General features: G+C 30.9%; 2 protein-coding genes across 2 annotated transcripts; both read right to left on the bottom strand.

Moving 5' to 3' along the window:
* Positions 1–3,379: 3,379 nt before the first annotated feature.
* Positions 3,380–6,545, bottom strand: LOC139498280 (uncharacterized). Its single transcript, XM_071286646.1, has 5 exons — positions 6,401–6,545; positions 5,756–5,942; positions 4,572–4,666; positions 3,958–4,032; positions 3,380–3,429 (listed from the first exon to the last, which is right to left on the bottom strand). Exons 1-5 carry the CDS (start codon positions 6,441–6,443, stop codon positions 3,395–3,397), a joined length of 435 nt encoding a protein of 144 aa, XP_071142747.1. The 5' UTR covers positions 6,444–6,545; the 3' UTR covers positions 3,380–3,394.
* Positions 6,546–12,154: 5,609 nt separating this feature from the next.
* On the bottom strand, positions 12,155–18,485 carry LOC139498279 (uncharacterized). The gene is made up of 8 exons (XM_071286645.1): positions 18,338–18,485; positions 17,464–17,650; positions 16,178–16,272; positions 15,559–15,633; positions 14,617–14,631; positions 13,698–13,709; positions 12,657–12,668; positions 12,155–12,283 (listed from the first exon to the last, which is right to left on the bottom strand). The coding sequence occupies exons 1-8, from the start codon at positions 18,378–18,380 to the stop codon at positions 12,171–12,173; spliced, it is 552 nt and encodes a 183-aa protein (XP_071142746.1). The 5' UTR covers positions 18,381–18,485; the 3' UTR covers positions 12,155–12,170.
* Positions 18,486–19,501: the final 1,016 nt, after the last annotated feature.

The raw sequence follows: 19,501 nt of genomic DNA, 5'->3' as shown, positions 1-19,501 counted from the left end.
GACCACACACACCACATTTGAAAAGAAAATTGACTTCTCGCGACCACACATACCACAGTTAAAAGAAAATTGACTTCTCTTGACCACACAAACCACATTTAAAAAGAAAATTGACTTTTCTTGACCACACACACCACATTTGAAAAGACAATTGACGTCCCTCGACCACACACACCACAGTTGAAAAAAAAATTGACTTTTCTTGACAACACACACCACATTTGAAAAGAAAGTTGACTTCTCTCGACCACACACACCAAATTTAAAAAGAAAGTTGACTTCTCTTGACCACACACACCAAATTTAAAAAGAAAATTGACTTCTCTTGACCATACACACCACATTTAAAAAGATAATTGACTTATTTCCTTCTGTCAATTCACTCTGATTTAAACATATACCATTTCAGGCTTGTGCTAAGCTGACTATATTAAACTTTACTTGATTAATGTCATCCATTAAAACAATATTTTAGCAACATTCCTCATTGGTGCGATATACAGTATAACGGTTTTTTTCGCGGGGTGCCAAATTTCGCATTAACAACAAAATAGCCAAAATGAAATCCGCCAATTTAAAAAACGGACCATGCAAACGGACATTCGTCCAATGGGTTTTCCGTTTTAATTTGTGAACTATGTGTATTGATATCAATTTTTATTTTTTTTAATTAAGCACATGAATTTGCACTTGGTTTTTTTTATTGCTCAAACTTTTTCTTTATTATTTTATTATGTCTACTATTATCAACCTGTTTACACACCTGGGTGTTTGAAATGTAGATTTAGTGCATATCGTAGTAATAATATGAATATCTAATCTTTCCAAATATTGGTTATTGTCCCCATTCTCCATTATAAATTTGTAATAAATTAGGCACACATAAAAAAAAGTCAATAATTTTGTTTTTTAATGCGAATGATTGCACATATTTCCTTTATTGAAGTATGTGTCAATTGAAATCACACTACTATGCACAGCATAGACCGTCATCGCTAGCCTCAGACGGTTCGCATGCAGTACATCGTTCCTGTACCTTCGGGTCAGTTATAGGACACACAAAAGGAAGATTACAACTCAATCCTGAAAAATACAATAAATTGTGATTAAGTTAACTTCACCAAAGACATCGTCTTTATAGAGAAACCCGGTTCGAAATTGCAAGGATATAATAAATTGACAATGCATGTAACACGGCAACATGTTTGGCTTATTTTTTTGACATTGTATTTCTCAATTTGACCTTGTGGTGCTTATGTTGGCTATGTGCTCATTTTACATACTTATATCAATAACTTCATCACATATAATGAAAACTGATGTTGAAACAGTTTGTTGAATGAAAAGCCTATGTCATCATTTTCGTCTGCATGTGGTGTTGTTGTTTTGATTTGAACTTTTAAAAATTTTAATTTCTTGTTAAATTACATTTGAAACATAAATGAAAATTACTCACCAGGTACATGAACTATAAAACAGAACAAAAACACTTATTATAATGAAATCAGTTTGTGATATTATAAATATACAGTTTACGTATTATCTGTCTTGACTTCTCAAAAGTTCATTTGATTATTTATTATTTGCACACTTTTTAACTGATATTGCTTATATTTATATAGGAAGATGTGGTATGAGTGCCAATGAGACAACTCTCCATCCAAGTAACAATTAATAAAAGTAAACAATTACAATTGAAATGTGTGAAACTATCATAATAATATAAAGAAAAAAGAAGATGTAGTATGATTGTCACTGCGACAACTCTCCACAAGAGACCAAAATTACACAAAAATTAACAACTATAGGTCACTATACGGCCTTCAACAATGAGCAATGCCCATACCGCATAGTCAGCTATAAAAGAACCCGAAACGACAATGTAAAGCAGTTCAAACGAGAAAACGAACAGCCTAATACTTTTGGCTCATACAATAATTTTTTTTCAGATTAAGTGATTAACATCAAACAACTTGCTAAACATCTAAAAAACAAACATCCATTCTCAATTGTATTATCGTAATATAAACAAATACAGGCATCATGTCTGTATTTTACACAGTGAGAAGTGGGAAATTTAAGATACAAGAAGAGTGCAAATAAGTCTAACGATGGTTTTTAACATGAATTTTATTTGTCATTTGTGTATATGAAAATAAAAAGCAAGAATACTGATAGTTTGGCATCTCCCATATGAGAAAATGACATAGAAACAATATTTACTACCCTTCTTTATTTTAAATTTCATTTTAAATATTGAATCGTTTAACATAAGACTTGTTTACTTTAACAAATTAAGTAGAGTTGAACTCCTGCTCGATTGCATTAATCAGTCTTGTAGGAGTTACATGATTTTTAGATTCAATGACGTTTACGAGTATAAGAATATAGATATCTAAAAGTAAATTTTTAAGAAAAAACATGCATTATATAAAAAAACAAATGTTTTTAACAGGCAAAACAATACGTTAAATGTAAACATAAAAAGCATACATACCCACTTTGCAGTCTACAAACATATACATACATTAATTTTATCATTAAGTGCTAATTATATTCAAGTAAATATATTCTTAATATTAAGTCGGAGACATTTGAAATGAGCCTGGAATATGGGTAAAAAAAAAGAAACATCTAAATAAACATTCTGCTTTGGCTAACGCTTTCTACTCGTGATCGTTTTCGAGTGGCCTTATTGTATTTTCTCTATTCAAATACTTATAAATGATGGATATCTGTATCAAAAAATGTATCCAAAAAAGTACTAGTGTGTATTTAAGGAATGACTGTAATATTTTTTCTGTCTATTAAAATAACATTAAAAATTTGGTGCACACTGAATAACGCGCGTAGCGGGTTATTTAACAGTGTGCACCACATTTTTTATGTTATTTCGAATAGCCAGAAAAAATATTACAGTCATTTCGTATAATTTAATTCTTAATTCCATTTTAAACCGTAGAAAACCATTAAAAAACATTGATGACGTCACGGTCACATGACTACTTTCTGTCTATGGGCTCATAACAAAATAACGTCAGCCAATCAGAAGACGCGTTACATCCAAAATTAAATTATTAACAGTTAAATAGGAATTTGAAGGTGAAGTAACTGACAAGATAAATTTTATTCTCTACTAATGTGCTGCTATTTTTATTAAGACATCTATATAAAATGAACTGTTCTTAAAACATCACTTAATTCATAAGCAGATTGTGTTCGCATTATGATGAAACATTGTTTTACACTTTGAATTTGATGTTTTCAAATTTATCCAATTTGAACAAAAAGTTAGTGAAAATAGTGACCAAAGTAATTGAGCTTTAAAACATGATCAGATTCAAGTTAAAAATATTTGATGTTGATTCACGGCTTAAACTATGACAGAGGTATGTTACGAATGTAATAACTTACCAGTGGTATTCACATCTACAAAGTTAATAAAAAAAATTAAACTTTTCGATACAATAAAACAATAACTAACTAGGGCATATATTAAGGGATAGCAAACCGACCAAACAGCAGAAAATAGTTGAACGACAACCAATACCAAATAGACAAACAGAATAATACAGATTCAAAGAAGTTGAATGAAAATGTCGTAAACCTCCTACCCCGAATAGAAAATAGTGATAGATAAAATAGTAATAATCGAATGTTTACCAATGAAGAACTGAAATCAGATCAGGATACGAATAAATGTATGAATTTAAGAAATATATATCTAGATTGATATTCCCCTTGATAATTTGATAATCATCATTATTAAAGCAATTAGGGACATTATGTGTGTGTGTGTGCATCTAAAATCTATAATTCAATACCATCTTGTGTAATGTATGTAGAAGACACTTAAAATGTGTATACGTTTGTGTAGCAACTGCAAACTTTTGGATATTTTTGTCTATTCAATAATAGTTATTTGACTGATTAGAAATAGATGCAATTAAAACCTACCGTTTAAAAGTTCCGGAGCAATAAAATTCTTTCCGTTGCACACGTCACACAAAGTTGGATATCCAGGAAATGGCTCTGAAAATAAATATACAACTATGAAATCATAAAGCATTACATAAATATACATTTGATATTACTAAAGTTGTAAATGATGTTCGTGTACCAGGTTTCTGAAATTCGGTCGGGCTTTCGTCCTTCTAGTAGGTTTTTATACGATAATTGGTATACTATTTTGAGCAATATCACCTACTCTTCTAAATCTTCTCATGGAATACTTCGGAAGCTAAATGTCTAGTTTGATTTTTCTTGCGACTTAAAAAAAACATATATTATTGATATCAAATTTGTATGTTTAACGGTACCTTTATAGGTACCGATGCATACATTATCAAATTAACAATGCAACATTCTTTATAAAGTAAGATGAAGTGGTAAAACAAATATGGTTACTTCATTAATGCTCATGTTATAACTGTAATTTTATGTTTGGTTATTTTTTAATTTCACTAGACTACATCCCTAAATTATTGAACACATGTATTGTATTAGTCTTTAAAACATTAACTATGTATGAGTAGAAATCTTATTGCGTTATATCTACAAACGTGACTTACTCCATTCAGTTTGAAATAAGACCAAGAAGTCAGCAGATATTATAAACCTTGCGTTCTTCAGGCAACTATAAGACACTACTCCAGCAATTGTACGTCTGAAAAAGAAAAACAGAATAAGAAATTTAATTAAATGATTATTTAAAGAATTTTACATTTTTTAACATTGCGTTCTTCTTGGATATGGATAGCTGATGTTAAAATGCCATCGCTATAACATCATTAATGCAAGAATCATAGGGTTTGAACTGTTCGACAGTAAGAAAAAAACACAGAACCACAATGCAAATTGGATGATATCTAGAGGTACTGGCTCTATAGCCAACATATGTCTATACAAAAGTCATGTCTTATTGTTTTGCATAATACATGAATTGTTTGGTGTGATCACATCTATACTTGAACCAAGGGGTAGGTCCGTTAAGGGCAGATTTTGCCTCAAATTTCAGGTTTATCTGAAGAAAGATTTCGGACACTTTTTAAAGACTTAAGTGTCTATTTCAGTTCATTCAATTAGTTTATGTGAAAGATTTGAACTGATTTTAAATATGAAAATATATCAAATATGCCCAAAAATGTATTTTTTCAGATTTTTTTTTTTTACAAAGATATAAGTGGCCGCATCCGTGTTCATCCTCAATTTTTATATATGTTATGTATTATCATCAAATACAACTTACATTTCAATATAAGAAATGAACACAAATGCGGCCACTTTCATTTCAGACGGAAACCGTCTAGAATTTAACTAAAATGCTAAATTGTAAAGATTTCAGTAATTTAGCATGACTGAATGATGCTAGCACCGATATGCATGCATTGTATTGTCAAAAAGAGCCCATAGTTATGTAGCAGAAGCATTCTTCTTTCAAATAAATGACTAAAAGTAGACATTTTAACCATTTTGAAAACCGCTATATTTTGGGGCCAAAAAGGGGTCTTACTGAACCTACTCCTTTCTCAAAATGACTAATTTTTCTTGTGTTTTTCCAAATTTCAGTATTTTTCAAGAACGATACTCAAAACATAGAATTCATACAATAAGTATTAGTGATAACAAATTTCAGACAAAAATATCATTATAGTCACAACGATAAGTAACAACAATGGTTTGAAATAATCGTTTTACAAATATTTCAGAAAAATAAATTAAAGAAAAAAATAAAATAAAAAAAGGAAATGCTTACCTTAATACATAGAAAGGTCCAGATCGGTGAACACAGTCAATTTTATACTCTGTACCGTTCACAGAAAGTGTGTAAGTTGACGCGTCGAATTTTACCTGATAACCATTAGCATCACCATTATCTGCAAGCACATCATAGAGCCTTTTTTGCGCTTTGCACGGGAAATTGCATTGACCTGTAGCATAATCTACAACAAATGTATAATTTTGATAAAGTGTTTACATGATTGTCAATGTCATTCTGTTCCAACTTTGTCAAATAAGGGGAGGCAAATCAAATGCAAGGGCAGATAATCCAGATAGTGTTACTTTTACAATAGAATGTGATAGGAATTTACCCATTTTTACATGTAGCAAGAAAACGAGTCCGGTAACCCCATTTTTTCTTTTTCTTATCTGAAATCATAATATTGAAGCTAATTAAAACCTAAATTTTAAATATATATTTGTACTTGTTCTCTCTATATTTGAGTATCGACCCTTGAAAATGTCGAAACAATAGAAACAATAATACAACTGTAATAGCACATGACATTTCTTAGAACAGTTTGGCAATGGTGTTTTTTGTATCTTCTTTCCAAAGATCTTTTAGAAACCAAACTATTGTGATTTCAAAATTATTTGTTGTATATTTAATTAAACTTACCATACGATAAAAGCAATACAAAGGCAAATATATAGCTCGTCATTGTGTTAGTGCTTATACGTGCAATCAGTTAGAAAGTGTATAGTTAAATGATTGCACAGGGAATATAATTATACTGATCACTATTATATAAAATGTCCTTTTGTAACATAAGGAAATTATTAAAAAAAACATTTTTAAAACATAATTATTGATTATGAAATTTCTTGTTCGATAATGATATGCATACAACATGTACAGCATGTTAACTTGAGTTGTATTGTTTTATTTGTCACAAGATTCGAATAAATTTGAAAATAATCTGAAATTTGACATGTTTCGACTACACTGAAGAAAGTCTTCGATATTTGAGTAAATATCGTGAAAAAACAACTAATCAAACAATGTGTTTTGGTTTAAAGTCCCGGTTATATATGTGTCCGACGACAAGGATTTTTTTTGGGTTCAATCGCAGCAAGGGATATTTACAAGATTCCAAAGAAAATCAATGATTTGTTAATCTCTTTTTTTATTTCTTGCAAAGTTATTGAAGTCAGGCTAAGGATTTTGTCGGAATTGTATTCTAATATGCGGAGAAATTATCCTACACAAATATAAAAGATAAATAAGTAAATATAGCGTGGACAAAGCATGTAAAACCCCTCAAAGAGAAAAAAAAACTCCATTTACTACAATGTATTTCACATGATTAAAGTATTATGTAGCTTTGTATTATTAAAAAAAATTGAACATATTTTATATAAAACTTGCAACGCTGAATTATAGTGTGAAATATGTGAATGTTAAATGTTGTGGAAACGAAAGTCATTCATATTTATCAAAAACCTTTATAAATGTGCGAATTTATGATTTATTGACTTCCTAGAAACAAATTCGTCGATAATTTTTTGCATGCAGTGACCTTAACTACGAGACCTATCGTTAAAACTTCGACCAACGTACAGCGCAAGCGCTACATTTTGACGAAAGAATGTAACACACCTGTTCATGACGGGTAATAGAAATAACAGATTCTTGATAGAACAATTCATTCAACAACTTTTAAAAAATAGTTTGTTTAACAAATGATTACATAAGGAAAACATTAAAGACAAATATCATAGATCTTTCAATTCACTTATCTTTCACGCTTCACAAGTGCTCTGTTTTTATTGTGTATCCACATCACGGTCCTTTAAACTTCGGCAACAACTCGAAAGTTAATAAGTTTGTGATCAATAACCACTGATTGAAATTTATTTGTATATAATACGTGTGAGATGTATATTAATAATTATAAAAACGTGCTTGCAAGAATTTTGTTTAGTGTTCTGTGGATTCATTATTATTCGTTGGATACATATCTGTGTGGATTTCGTGGGTATAGATGAACCACGAAATTAAAAGTTCACCGAATATCAAATTTTCTATAAGCGCGTATGCAGATGTCGGCAAAACCACGAAATTATATATCCACGAACATTGGTTTAATAATTGCGATAACATTTAAAATTGAAGAAAGCTCGTTTACTATTACTTAAGAACATCGATGTCATCTGTATGGATCTTAGTAATTTTTCACCAATCCTCTCATTTGAAATACCGAAGTATTCTGAATTCTGTACCGTCTGTGTTCATGTTTGGCTGGTATCCCATCGTAGTACATGCATGTGTTTTAATCTCCCAATTGATATGATTTTCCAGGGCTTGTATTTTCGATCATGATTTATTTGATAGAGGATTGCCGCTCACAATGAAGCTATTAAACCAAGAGTTCTAAATTGTGAAGTTGAAATCATCCCTTTGTAAATTTTATGGACAACATCACGAGTTGGTTGACCGTTATGGAATAACCGCTTTACAGATATGTTGGATATATTATCCTTATGTCGTAACTACAAAACCCTCTCATTTGCACGAATGTGGCCTACTGAATTAGACTTTTACCGAATTTGTTATAACATGACCAACACGACGGGTGCCACATGTTGAGCCGGATCTGCTTACCCTTCTGGAGCACTTGAGATCAGCCCAATTTTTTGGTGGAGTTCGTGTTGTTATGTCTTTAATTATGTATGTTGTTTCTTGTAATTGTGTATCATTTTTTTATTAAATAGAATGTAGAATGGAAATGGGGAGTATGTCAAAGAGACAACAGCATGACCAAAGAATAGACAACAGCTTAAGGCCGCCAATGGGTCTTCAATGCAGCGGCAAAATCCCGCACCAAGAGGCGTGCTTCAGTTGATTTCAAAATGAAAATGTATACTAGCTCAGTGATGATGAACGTCATACTATACTCCGAAATATACACAAAAATTAAAATCACACAGGACTTACAAAGGCCAGAGGTTCCTGAATTAGGAAAGGTGCAAAAATGTAGCGGGGTTAAATAAGTTTTTTTAGAACTCAACCCTCCCCTTATACCTCTAGCCAATGTAGAAAAAAAAAACCACACAACAATACGTAGAGTAAAACTTAGTTTAAAAGAAGTCCCGAGTCCGATGTAAAAGAAACTAAACAAAATGACAATGACAAATACATTAACAAAGTACTACGAGCAGTTACTGACATGCCAGCTCCAAAACCTTGAACTGATTGAAATATTATGTCTTTATCATATGAATATCAATTGTAATCCATACCGTTAGGGGTTAAGTATCATACCATCATAAAATATATGAGAAGAACATATTAACAACTGGTTTATCAATCGTCTGTTTTGGTTTACTCTTTTGTTGCCGTGACGTTGTCAATTTATTTTCAATCTATGAGTTTGACTATTACTCTGGTTTCTTTTGTCCTTCTTTTGATGAGTTTTTTTTTCGATTGCGATTATTGTACATAATTAAGGTCTTTCCTTTTTCTATAAGGAAAGACGTTACTGTATTTGTTCTGATTATTATCATTATTTCCGGCAAACTTTAACGACATTTCCCCAAAAAAGTACTCGACATGTTAAAATGACATTAGGTATCTAGTATCGGTTGACCAAAAGATATCTTGTGGCGAAGGCACGACCCATTAACATTAGCTTTATATGGGTTATCTCCCCTAACACAAAAAAACTTGTTATCATTCTAACTCCGTAATCATAATAGGTAGAAAAAAAAAACAAAAGAAGGAATTTGTTCAGGAACAGACCCTGGTTCTTCGTTACATATGGATTGAAAAGATTCAACGACTCATTGGTAGGGTTATGCCCCTTCGAAAATTAACCGATTTCGGTAGGCCACTTAAACTCAGAAATCGGAAGTTGTAGCCACCTAGAATCTTCACCAATGATCATCAATTTATGTGATTAAGAAAACTGGCCTAAGGTCATGACCTAGATTTTGACCTTAGCTTGTTATCGGATTTACTCTATAACCGAAAAAGATGGCTGATAAAATATAACGGAGAAATGTGTGTCTTTTCCAGATCTACATTTGTTATTTGGGTTCAAAATTATTGGACCAACCATTATTGACCTAGGGCACGAAAACTGTTTTTCGGGTCCGAAATGATTATTTTTCGCCTATAACTCAAAAATGGTTTGAGATAAAAAAAAAAAATAGCAACCATATATTTATAAACTAAGAAGGCTCTCAATAATAGAAAAAAAGGAAAGACCTTTCAATTGTTCATGAACAATTGACCTTTTAATTTTTAATACCTTTTGTTTTTAAATATATCAAACATTAAATGTATCGTTGAATGATTTCTATTTAATTTACTGACATGCCATCTCCAGACCTTAAGATAACTGATTGAAAGATTATGTCTTCATTAAATGCCTATCAAGTACAATCCCTATCGTAAGGGGTTTAGTAATAAATGAATTAAGAATGTTCACTCAGTCAAAACGTTATATATAGACTTGTTAGATTATATTGACTCTTGTACTTCGTCATTGGTCAATATAATCAGAAAGGGTCCATATACAACGTATTAAACCCGTCACAAGTCCATAATTGATAAATAATACACCAATCAATAGTTTGTAAGTACTTTACTTGCTTGAAAAAATGTTTGAATATTTTATTTAGCCATGATGGTAATTTGAACTCTTTACTATAGTCCTATAGTTTCAAAAATCCTAGCCTTTTAAGCTGCATTACGTAGTAAATATACTTCAATAAGTAGTTGGTTGGTATTTAACATACTGGGAAAGATGCTTTTACAGTTTTACTTAGCTATGACCCCTATAATACTTTAGACCTTAAATTTCTACTCAGATAATTTGCAATACTATTTATCTAAAACAGGTGGCTTTAAGTTTCCATTGTGGGGTTCAAAATTACCCCAGAGGTAAAATAACTTACTGTAAAATGATACCGAGGCAATTTTTCGAATTCACTTGTCATGGGGGTTCAAAATACCATATGATACCAGAGTTAATAGTTTTATAAACAGTCATCATAACGTATTGTTGTGCGTTTACTTTTCTACATTGGCTAGAGGTATAGGGGGAGGGTTGAAATCTCTGAAATCTCTTGTACCTTTGATTACTATAAAGGACTCACATTTAGTAAATACGTTATATATGGACTTGTCAGATTATATTGACTCTCGGACTTCATTGTCGGTCAATATAATCTGAACAGGTCCATATATAACGTACATGTATTGGCCTCGTCAAAAGTCCATAATTGATAAATATTATATAAATGTCCCTATGTGACAAAAGAAAATGAAATCAAAACATATAGATTATGCAATATTTCGTTTGATGATTAAATACATGTACAACATGTTAACTTCAGATTGTTTGGTTATATTTGTCGACAGATTCGACTGAATTTGAAAATAATATGGAAATATTTGGCCTGCACCTGAAAAAGTCTTCACATTCTAGTTATTCATAATTGTCATCAAAGTCGTGAAAAAACAACTTCGATTTTATTTGGTTTAGAGTCAGAGTTATGTTTGTGTCTGCAGACGAAATGGAGTTTAAGAGTTAAATCTCAGCGATATATTACTACAAGATTCAACTATCTTACACATTTACAAAAACCATCAATAAGTTGTAAATCCTAGCAACGTTATTGACGTCGGGCTAAGAGTGTCTCATGTTCAATCTACTAATCCGGGAATTTATACCACACAAATATCAAAGATGAATATTTAAATACAGCATTGACATCACTGAAAATCAATCAAAGGAAAAAATACCATTTGCTATTTAACAAATTTAAAGCCATATGAAGCTTCGGATTAATTAAATAAGTGAACATAATTTATATCCTTGCATGGCTGAGTTTTAATGTAAAAGAGGTGAACGCAAACTGTTGTATAAATAAAAGTTATTCATATCATCGAATCTCCATTACGCTCATATTTAATTATAGACTTCTTAGACACAGATGTGTCGATATTTTCTCGGAGGCGTTTACCTTAACTACGAGACCCATCGGTAAATCTTCGGCCAAGCTGAAAAACATGACAAAAAATGTCAACACACCTGTTTCTTACGGGTAATATTAATAACAGATTTTTAAAGAACAATTTTGATACAACAAATCATTTTACAACTATATTAAAGAAACATACCATAGTATATGTATGCCCACCCCTTTTCTGAATATTTTAACATAACTAAATGTCTGCACTGCAATGTAGATTTAGTGCATATCAGAGTAATTATATGAGTATCTCATCTTTCAAAATATTGGTTATTGTCCCAATGCTCCATTAAAAATTTGTAATAAATTAGGCATACATAAAAAAAAAGGCCAATAATTTTTTTTTTTAATGCGAATGATTGCACATATTTCCTTTATTAAAGTATGTGTCAATTGAAATCACACTACTATGCACAGCATAGACCGTCATCGCTAGCCTCAGACGGTTCGCATGGAGTACATCGTTTATCTACCTTCGGATCAGTTATAGGACACACAAAAGGAAGATTACAACCCAATCCTGAAAAATACAATAAATTGTAATTAAGTTAACTTCACCAAAGACATCGTCCTTATAGAGAAACCCGATTCGAAATTGCAAGGATATAATAAATTGACAATGCATGTAACACGACAACATGTTTGGCTTATTTTATTGACATTGTATTTCTCAATTTGACTTTGTGGTGCTTATGTTGGCTATGTGCTCATTTTACATACTTATATCAATAACTTCATCACATATAATGAAAACTGATGTTGAAACTGTTTGTTGAATGAAAAGCCTATGTCATCATTTTCGTCTGCATGTGGTGTTGTTGTTTTGATTTGAACTTCTTAAAATTTTAATTTCTTGTTAAATTACATTTGAAACATAAATGAAAATTACTCACCAGGTACATGAACTATATAACAGAACAAAAACACTTATTATAATGAAATCAGTTTATGATATTATAAATATACAGTCTACGTATTATCTGTCTATACTTCTCAAAAGTTCATTTGATTATTTATTATTTGCACACTTTTTAACTGATTTTGCTTATATTTATATAGGAAGATGTGGTATGAGTGTCAATGAGACAACTCTCCATCCAAGTAACAATTAATAAAAGTAAACAATTACAATTGAAATGTGTGAAACTGTCATAATAATATAAAGAAAAAGAAGATGCAGTATGATTGCCAATGCGACAACTCTCCACAAGAGACCAAAATAACACAGATATTAACAACTATAGGTCACTATACGGTCTTCAACAATGAGCAATGCCCATACCGCATAGTCAGCTATAAAAGGCCCCGAAACGACAATGTAAAGCAGTTCAAACGAGAAAACGAACAGCCTAATACTTTTGGCTCATACAATAATTTTTTTTCAGATTAAGTGATTAACATCAAACAACTTGCTTAACATCTAAAAAACAAACATCCATTCTCAATTGTATTATCGTAATATAAACAAATACAGGCATCATGTCTGTATTTCACACAGTGAAAAGGGGGAAATTTTGGATACAAGAAGAGTGCAAATAAGTCTAACGATGGTTTTTAACATGAATTTTATTTGTCATTTGTGTATATGAAAATAAAAAGCAAGAATACTGATAGTTTGGCATCTCCCATATGAGAAAACTACATAGAAAAAATATTTACTACCCTTCTTTATTTTAAATTTCATTTTAAATATTGAATCGTTTAACATAAGACTTGTTTACTTTAACAAATTAAGTAGAGTTGAACTCCTGCTCGATTGCATTAATCAGTCTTGTAGGAGTTACATGATTTTTAGATTCAATGACGTTTAAGAGTATAAGAATATAGATATCTAAAAGTAAATTTTTAAGAAAAAAACATGCATTATATAAAAAAACAAATGTTTTTAACAGGCAAAACAATACGTTAAATGTAAACATAAAAAGCATACATACCCACTTTGCAGTCTACAAACATATACATACATTAATTTTATCATTAAGTGCTAATTATATTCAAGTAAATATATTCTTAATATCAAGTCGGAGACATTCGAAATGAGCATGGAATATGGGTAAAAAAAAGAAACATCTAAATAAACATTCTGCTTTGGCTAACGCTTTCTACTCGTGATCGTTTTCGAGTGGCCTTATTGTATTTTCTCTATTCAAATACTTATAAATGATGGATATCTGTATCAAAAAATGTATCCAAATAAGTACTAGTGTGTATTTAAGGAATGACTGTAATATTTTTTCTGTCTATGAAAAAATAACATTAAAAACTTGGTGCACACTGAATAACGCGCGTAGCCGGTTATTTAACAGTGTGCACCACATTTTTTATGTTATTTCGAATAGCCAGAAAAAATATTACAGTCATTTCGTATAATTTAATTCTTAATTCCATTTTAAACCGTAGAAAACCATTAAAAAACATTGATGACGTCACGGTCACATGACTACTTTCTGTCTATGGGCTCATAACAAAATAACGTCAGCCAATCAGAAGACGCGTTACATCCAAAATTAAATTATTAACAGTTAAATAGGAATTTGAAGGTGAAGTAACGGACAAGATAAATTTTATCTTCTACTAATGTGCTGCTATTTTTATTAAGACATTTATATAAAATGAACTGTTCTTAAAACATCACTTAATTCATAAGCAGATTGTGTTCGCATTATGATGAAACATTGTTTTACACTTTGAATTTGATGTTTTTCAAATTTATCCAATTTGAACAAAAAGTTAGTGAAAATAGTGACCAAAGTAATTGAGCTTTAAAACATGATCAGATTCAAGTTAAAAATATTTGATTTTGATTCACGGCTTCAACTATGACAGAGGTATATTACGAATGTAATTACTTACCAGTGGTATTCACATCTACAAAGTTAATAAAAAAAAAATAAAACTTATATACATTTCGATACAATAAAACAATAACTAACTAAGGCATATATTAAGGGATAGCAACCCGACCAAACAGCAGAAAAAAGTTAAACGACAACCAATACCAAATAGACAAACAGAATAATACAGATTCAAAGAAGTTGAATGAAAATGTCGTAAACCTCCTAACCCGAATAGAAAATAGTGATAGATAAAATAGTAATAAAAAGTAAAAACACAAAAATACTGAACTCCGAGGAAAATTCAAAAAGGAAAATCAAAAATCAAAAGGCAAAATCAAAAGTCCAAGCACATCAAACGAATGGATAACAACTGTCATATTCCTGACTTGGTACAGGCATTTTCTAATGTAGAAAATGGTGGATTGAACCTGGTTTTATAGCTAGCTAAACCTCTCACTTGTATGACAGTCGCATCAAATTCCATTACATTGTCAACGATGCATGAACAAAACAAACATACTCAAAGAGTAAAAATGTCAACAATAGGGGTACAACAGTCAATATTGTGTTATCATCTTAATATCACTACATAAACAACAAATGTAACAAAGTAGCACAAAAAGGCATACATTCAATAATCGAATGTTTACTAATGAAGAACTGAAATCAGGTCAGGATACGACTAAATGTATGAATTTAAGAAATATATATCTAGATTGATATTCCCCTTGATAATTTGATAATCATCGTTACCAAAGCAATTAGGGACATTATGTGTGTGTGTGTGTGTGTGTGTGTGTGTGCATCTAAAATCTATAATTCAATCCATCTTGTATAATGCATGTAGAAGACACTTAAAATTTGAATACGTTTGTGTAGCAACTGCAAACTTTGGATATCTTTGTCTATTCAATAATAGTTATTTGACTGATTAGAAATAGATGCAATTAATACCTACCGTTTAAAAGTTCCGGATCAACATAATCCTTTCCGGTGCACACGTCACACACAGTTGGATTTCCAGGAAATGGCTCTGAAAATAAATATACAACTATGAAATCCCAAAGCATTACATAAATATACATTTGATATTATTAAAGTTGTAAATGATGTTCGTGTACCAGGTTTCTGAAATTTGGTCGAGCTTTCGCGTCCTTCTTGTAGGTTTTTTTACGATAATTGGTATACTATTTTGAGCAATTACACCTACTCTTATAGATCTTCTCATAGACTCCTTTGGAAGGTAAATGTCTAGCTTGTTTTTTTCTTGCGATTAAAAAAAAATTTATAATATTGATATCAAAATTGTATGTTTAACGTTACCTTTATAAGTACCGATATATACTTGTATCAAATTAACAATGTAACATTCTTTATAAAGTATGATGAGGTGGTAAAACAAATATGGTTACTTCATTCATGCTCATGTTATAACTGTGATTGTATTTTTCGTTATATTTTAATTTCACTAAACTACATCCCTAAATAATTGAAAAACATGTATTGTATTAGTCTTGAAAACATTAACTATGTATGAGTAGAAATCTTATTGCGTTATATCTACAAACGTGACTTACTCCATTCTGTTCTAAATAAGACCAAGAAGTCAGCAGATATTATAAACCTCGAGTTCTTCAGGCAAATATAAGACACTACTCCATCAATAGTACGTCTGAAAAATAAAAACAGAATAAGAAATTTCATGAAATGGTTATTTAAAGGATATTGCATTTTTTAACATTGTGTTCTTCAGGCAAACATAAGACACTACTCCTTAAATTTTACGTCTGAACAAAAAAAAAAACAGAATAAGAAATGTCATTTAATGATTATTTTAAGGATTCCTCATTTTTTAACATTACGTTCTTCAGGCAAATATAAGACATTACTCCTTCAATTTTACGTCTGTAAAATAAAAAAAGGATTAGAAATCACAATGCAACATAGATGATATCAAGAGGTACTGGCTCTTTTGTCAACATATGCCCATAAAAAAGTCATGTCTCATTGGTATGTGTAATACATGAATGTTTTGGTGTTATCACATGTATGGGCTAGAACTAAACAAAGGGGCAGGTCCGGTTTTGCCTCAAATTTCAGGTTCATCTGTCGAAAGATTGCGGACACTTTTTAAACACTTTAGTGTCTATTTCAGTTGTTTCAATTAGTTTATGTGAAATATTTAAACTGATTTAGTCATTAAAAACGCTCCGATTCAAGCTTAAATATGAATGTCTATCAAATATGCCAAAATAGGTAACTTTTCAGGGTTTTTTTTGTCAGAAATATAAGTGGCCGCATCCGTGTTCATCCTCAATTTTTATATATGTTATGTATTATTATCAAATACAACTTACATTTCAATATTAGGATGAACACAAATGCGGCCGCTTTCATTTAAGACAGAAACCGTCTAAAATTTATCTAAAATACTAAATTGTGAAGATTTCAATAATTTAGCATGACTAAATGATGTTGGCACCGATATATATGCATTATATTGTCTAAAACAGCCCATAGTTATGTAGCAGAAAAATTGTTCTTTAAAATAAATAACTAAAAGTTTACATTATAACAATTTTGTAAACTTTTAGTTTTGGTGCTAAAAAGGGGTCTTACTGAACCTACTCCTTTCTCAAAAAGGCTAATTTTTCTTGTGTTTTTCCCATTTCCAGTACATTTCAAGAACTATAATCAAAACATATAATTCATACTATAAGTATTAGTGATAACAAATTTCAGACAAAAATATCATTATAGTCACAGCCATAAGTAACAACAATGGATTAAAATAATCGTCTTACAAATATTTCAGAAAATAAAATTCAAGAAAAATAAAAAGTAAAAAAAAGGAATTGCTTACCTTAGTACATAGAAAGGTCCAGATCGGTGAACACAGTCCGTTTTATACTCTGTACCGTTTATAGAAAGTGTGTAAGTTGACGCGTCGATTTTTACCTGAGAACCAGTAGCGTCACCATTATCTGCAAGCCGATCAAAGAGCCTTTTTTGCGCTTTGCACGGGAAATTGCATTGACCTGTAGCATAATCTACAACAAATGTATAATTTTGATAAAGTAAAATTGAGAATGGAAATGGGGAATGTGTCAAAGAGACAACAACCCGCCCAAATAAAAAACAACAGCAGAGGGTCACCAACAGGTCTTCAATGTAGCGAGAAATTCCCGCACCCGGAGGCGTCCTTCAGCTGGCCCCTAAACAAATATATACTAGTCCAGTGATAATGAACGCCATACTAATTTCCAAATTGTACACAAGAAACTAAAATTAAAATAATACAAGACTAACAAAGGCCAGAGGCTCCTGACTTGGGACAGGCGCAAAAATGCGGCGGGGTTAAACATGTTTGTGAGATCTCAACCCTCCCCCTATACCTCTAACCAATGTAGTAAAGTAAACGCATAACAATACGCACATTAAAATTCAGTTCAAGAGAAGTCTGAGTCTGATGTCAGAAGATGTAACCAAAGTGTTTACTTGATTATCAATGTCATTCTGTTTAAAACCTAAATTTTAAATATATATTTGTACTTGTTCTCTCTATATTTGAGTATCGACACTTGAAAATGTCGAAACAATAATACAACTGTAATAGCACATGACATTTCTTAGAACAGATTGGCAATGGTGTTTTTTGTATCTTCTTTCCAAAGCTCTTTTAGAAACCCAACTATTGTGATTTCAAAATTATTTGTTGTATATTTAATTTAACTTACCATACGATAAAAGCAGTAAAAAGGCAAGTATATAGCTCGTCATTGTGCAAGTGTTTATACGTACAGTCAGTTAGAAAGTGTATAGATTAATGATTGCACAAGGAATATATACTGATCCCTATTATATAAAATGTCCTTTTGTAACATAAGAAAATGATTAATAAACATTTTTAAAACATAATAATTGATTATGAAATTCCTTGTTCGATAATGATAATGATATGCATACAACATGTTCAGCATGTTAACTTGAGTTGTATTGTTTTATTTGTAACAAGATTCGAATAAATTTGAAAATAATCTGAAATTTGAAATGTTTCGACTTCACTGAAGAAAGTCTTTGATATTTGAGTAAATATCGTGAAAAAACAACTAATCAAACAATGTGTTTTAGTTTAAAGTCCCGGTTATATATGTGTCAGACGACAGGGATTTTTTTGGGTTCAATCTCAGCAAGGGATATTTACAAGATTCCAAAGAAAATCAATGATTTGTTAATCTCTATTTTCCTGGCAAAGTTATTGACGTCAGGCTAAGGATTTTGTCGCAATTTTATTCTACTAAGCGGTGAAATTATCCTACACAAATATTGAAGATAAATGTTTAAATATAGCGATGACAAAGCAATGCAAATCCCTCACATTTGCTATTCCACATGATTAAAGTCATATGGAGCTTTGGATTTATATAAAAAAAATTAACATATTTTATATAATAATTGCATTGATGAATTTCAACGTGAAAGGGGTGAACGTTTATTGTTGTGAAAAAGAAAATCATTTATATTATCAAAATTTCACAAATATGCAGATATTGATTTATTTACTTCTTAGAAACAAATTCGTCGATATTGTCTCGTATACAGTGACCTTAACTACGAAACCTCTCGTTAAATCTTCGGCCAAGCAGAAAAACTGGACAAAAATATGTAAACCCCCTGTCCCTGACGGATAAAAGAAATAACAGATTCTTAAAGATCATATATGATACAACAAATCATTTAACAACTGTATTGAAGACACATATTGTAGGTCTTTTAATTCTTTCACGATTCCGTGAAGATACCCCCTTTACGTCCCTCTTCACACGTGCTCTGTTTGTATTGTGTATCCGCGTCACATTCCGTTAGTTTTTGGCAACAACTCGATAGTTTACTAGTTTGTA

The sequence above is a fragment of the Mytilus edulis genome, chromosome 12 (genome assembly GCF_963676685.1).
Source record: "Mytilus edulis chromosome 12, xbMytEdul2.2, whole genome shotgun sequence".
Lineage (NCBI taxonomy): Eukaryota > Metazoa > Mollusca > Bivalvia > Mytilida > Mytilidae > Mytilus > Mytilus edulis.
The sequence above is the reverse complement of the archived record's forward strand: the minus strand, read 5'-3'. Positions and strand labels throughout refer to the sequence as shown.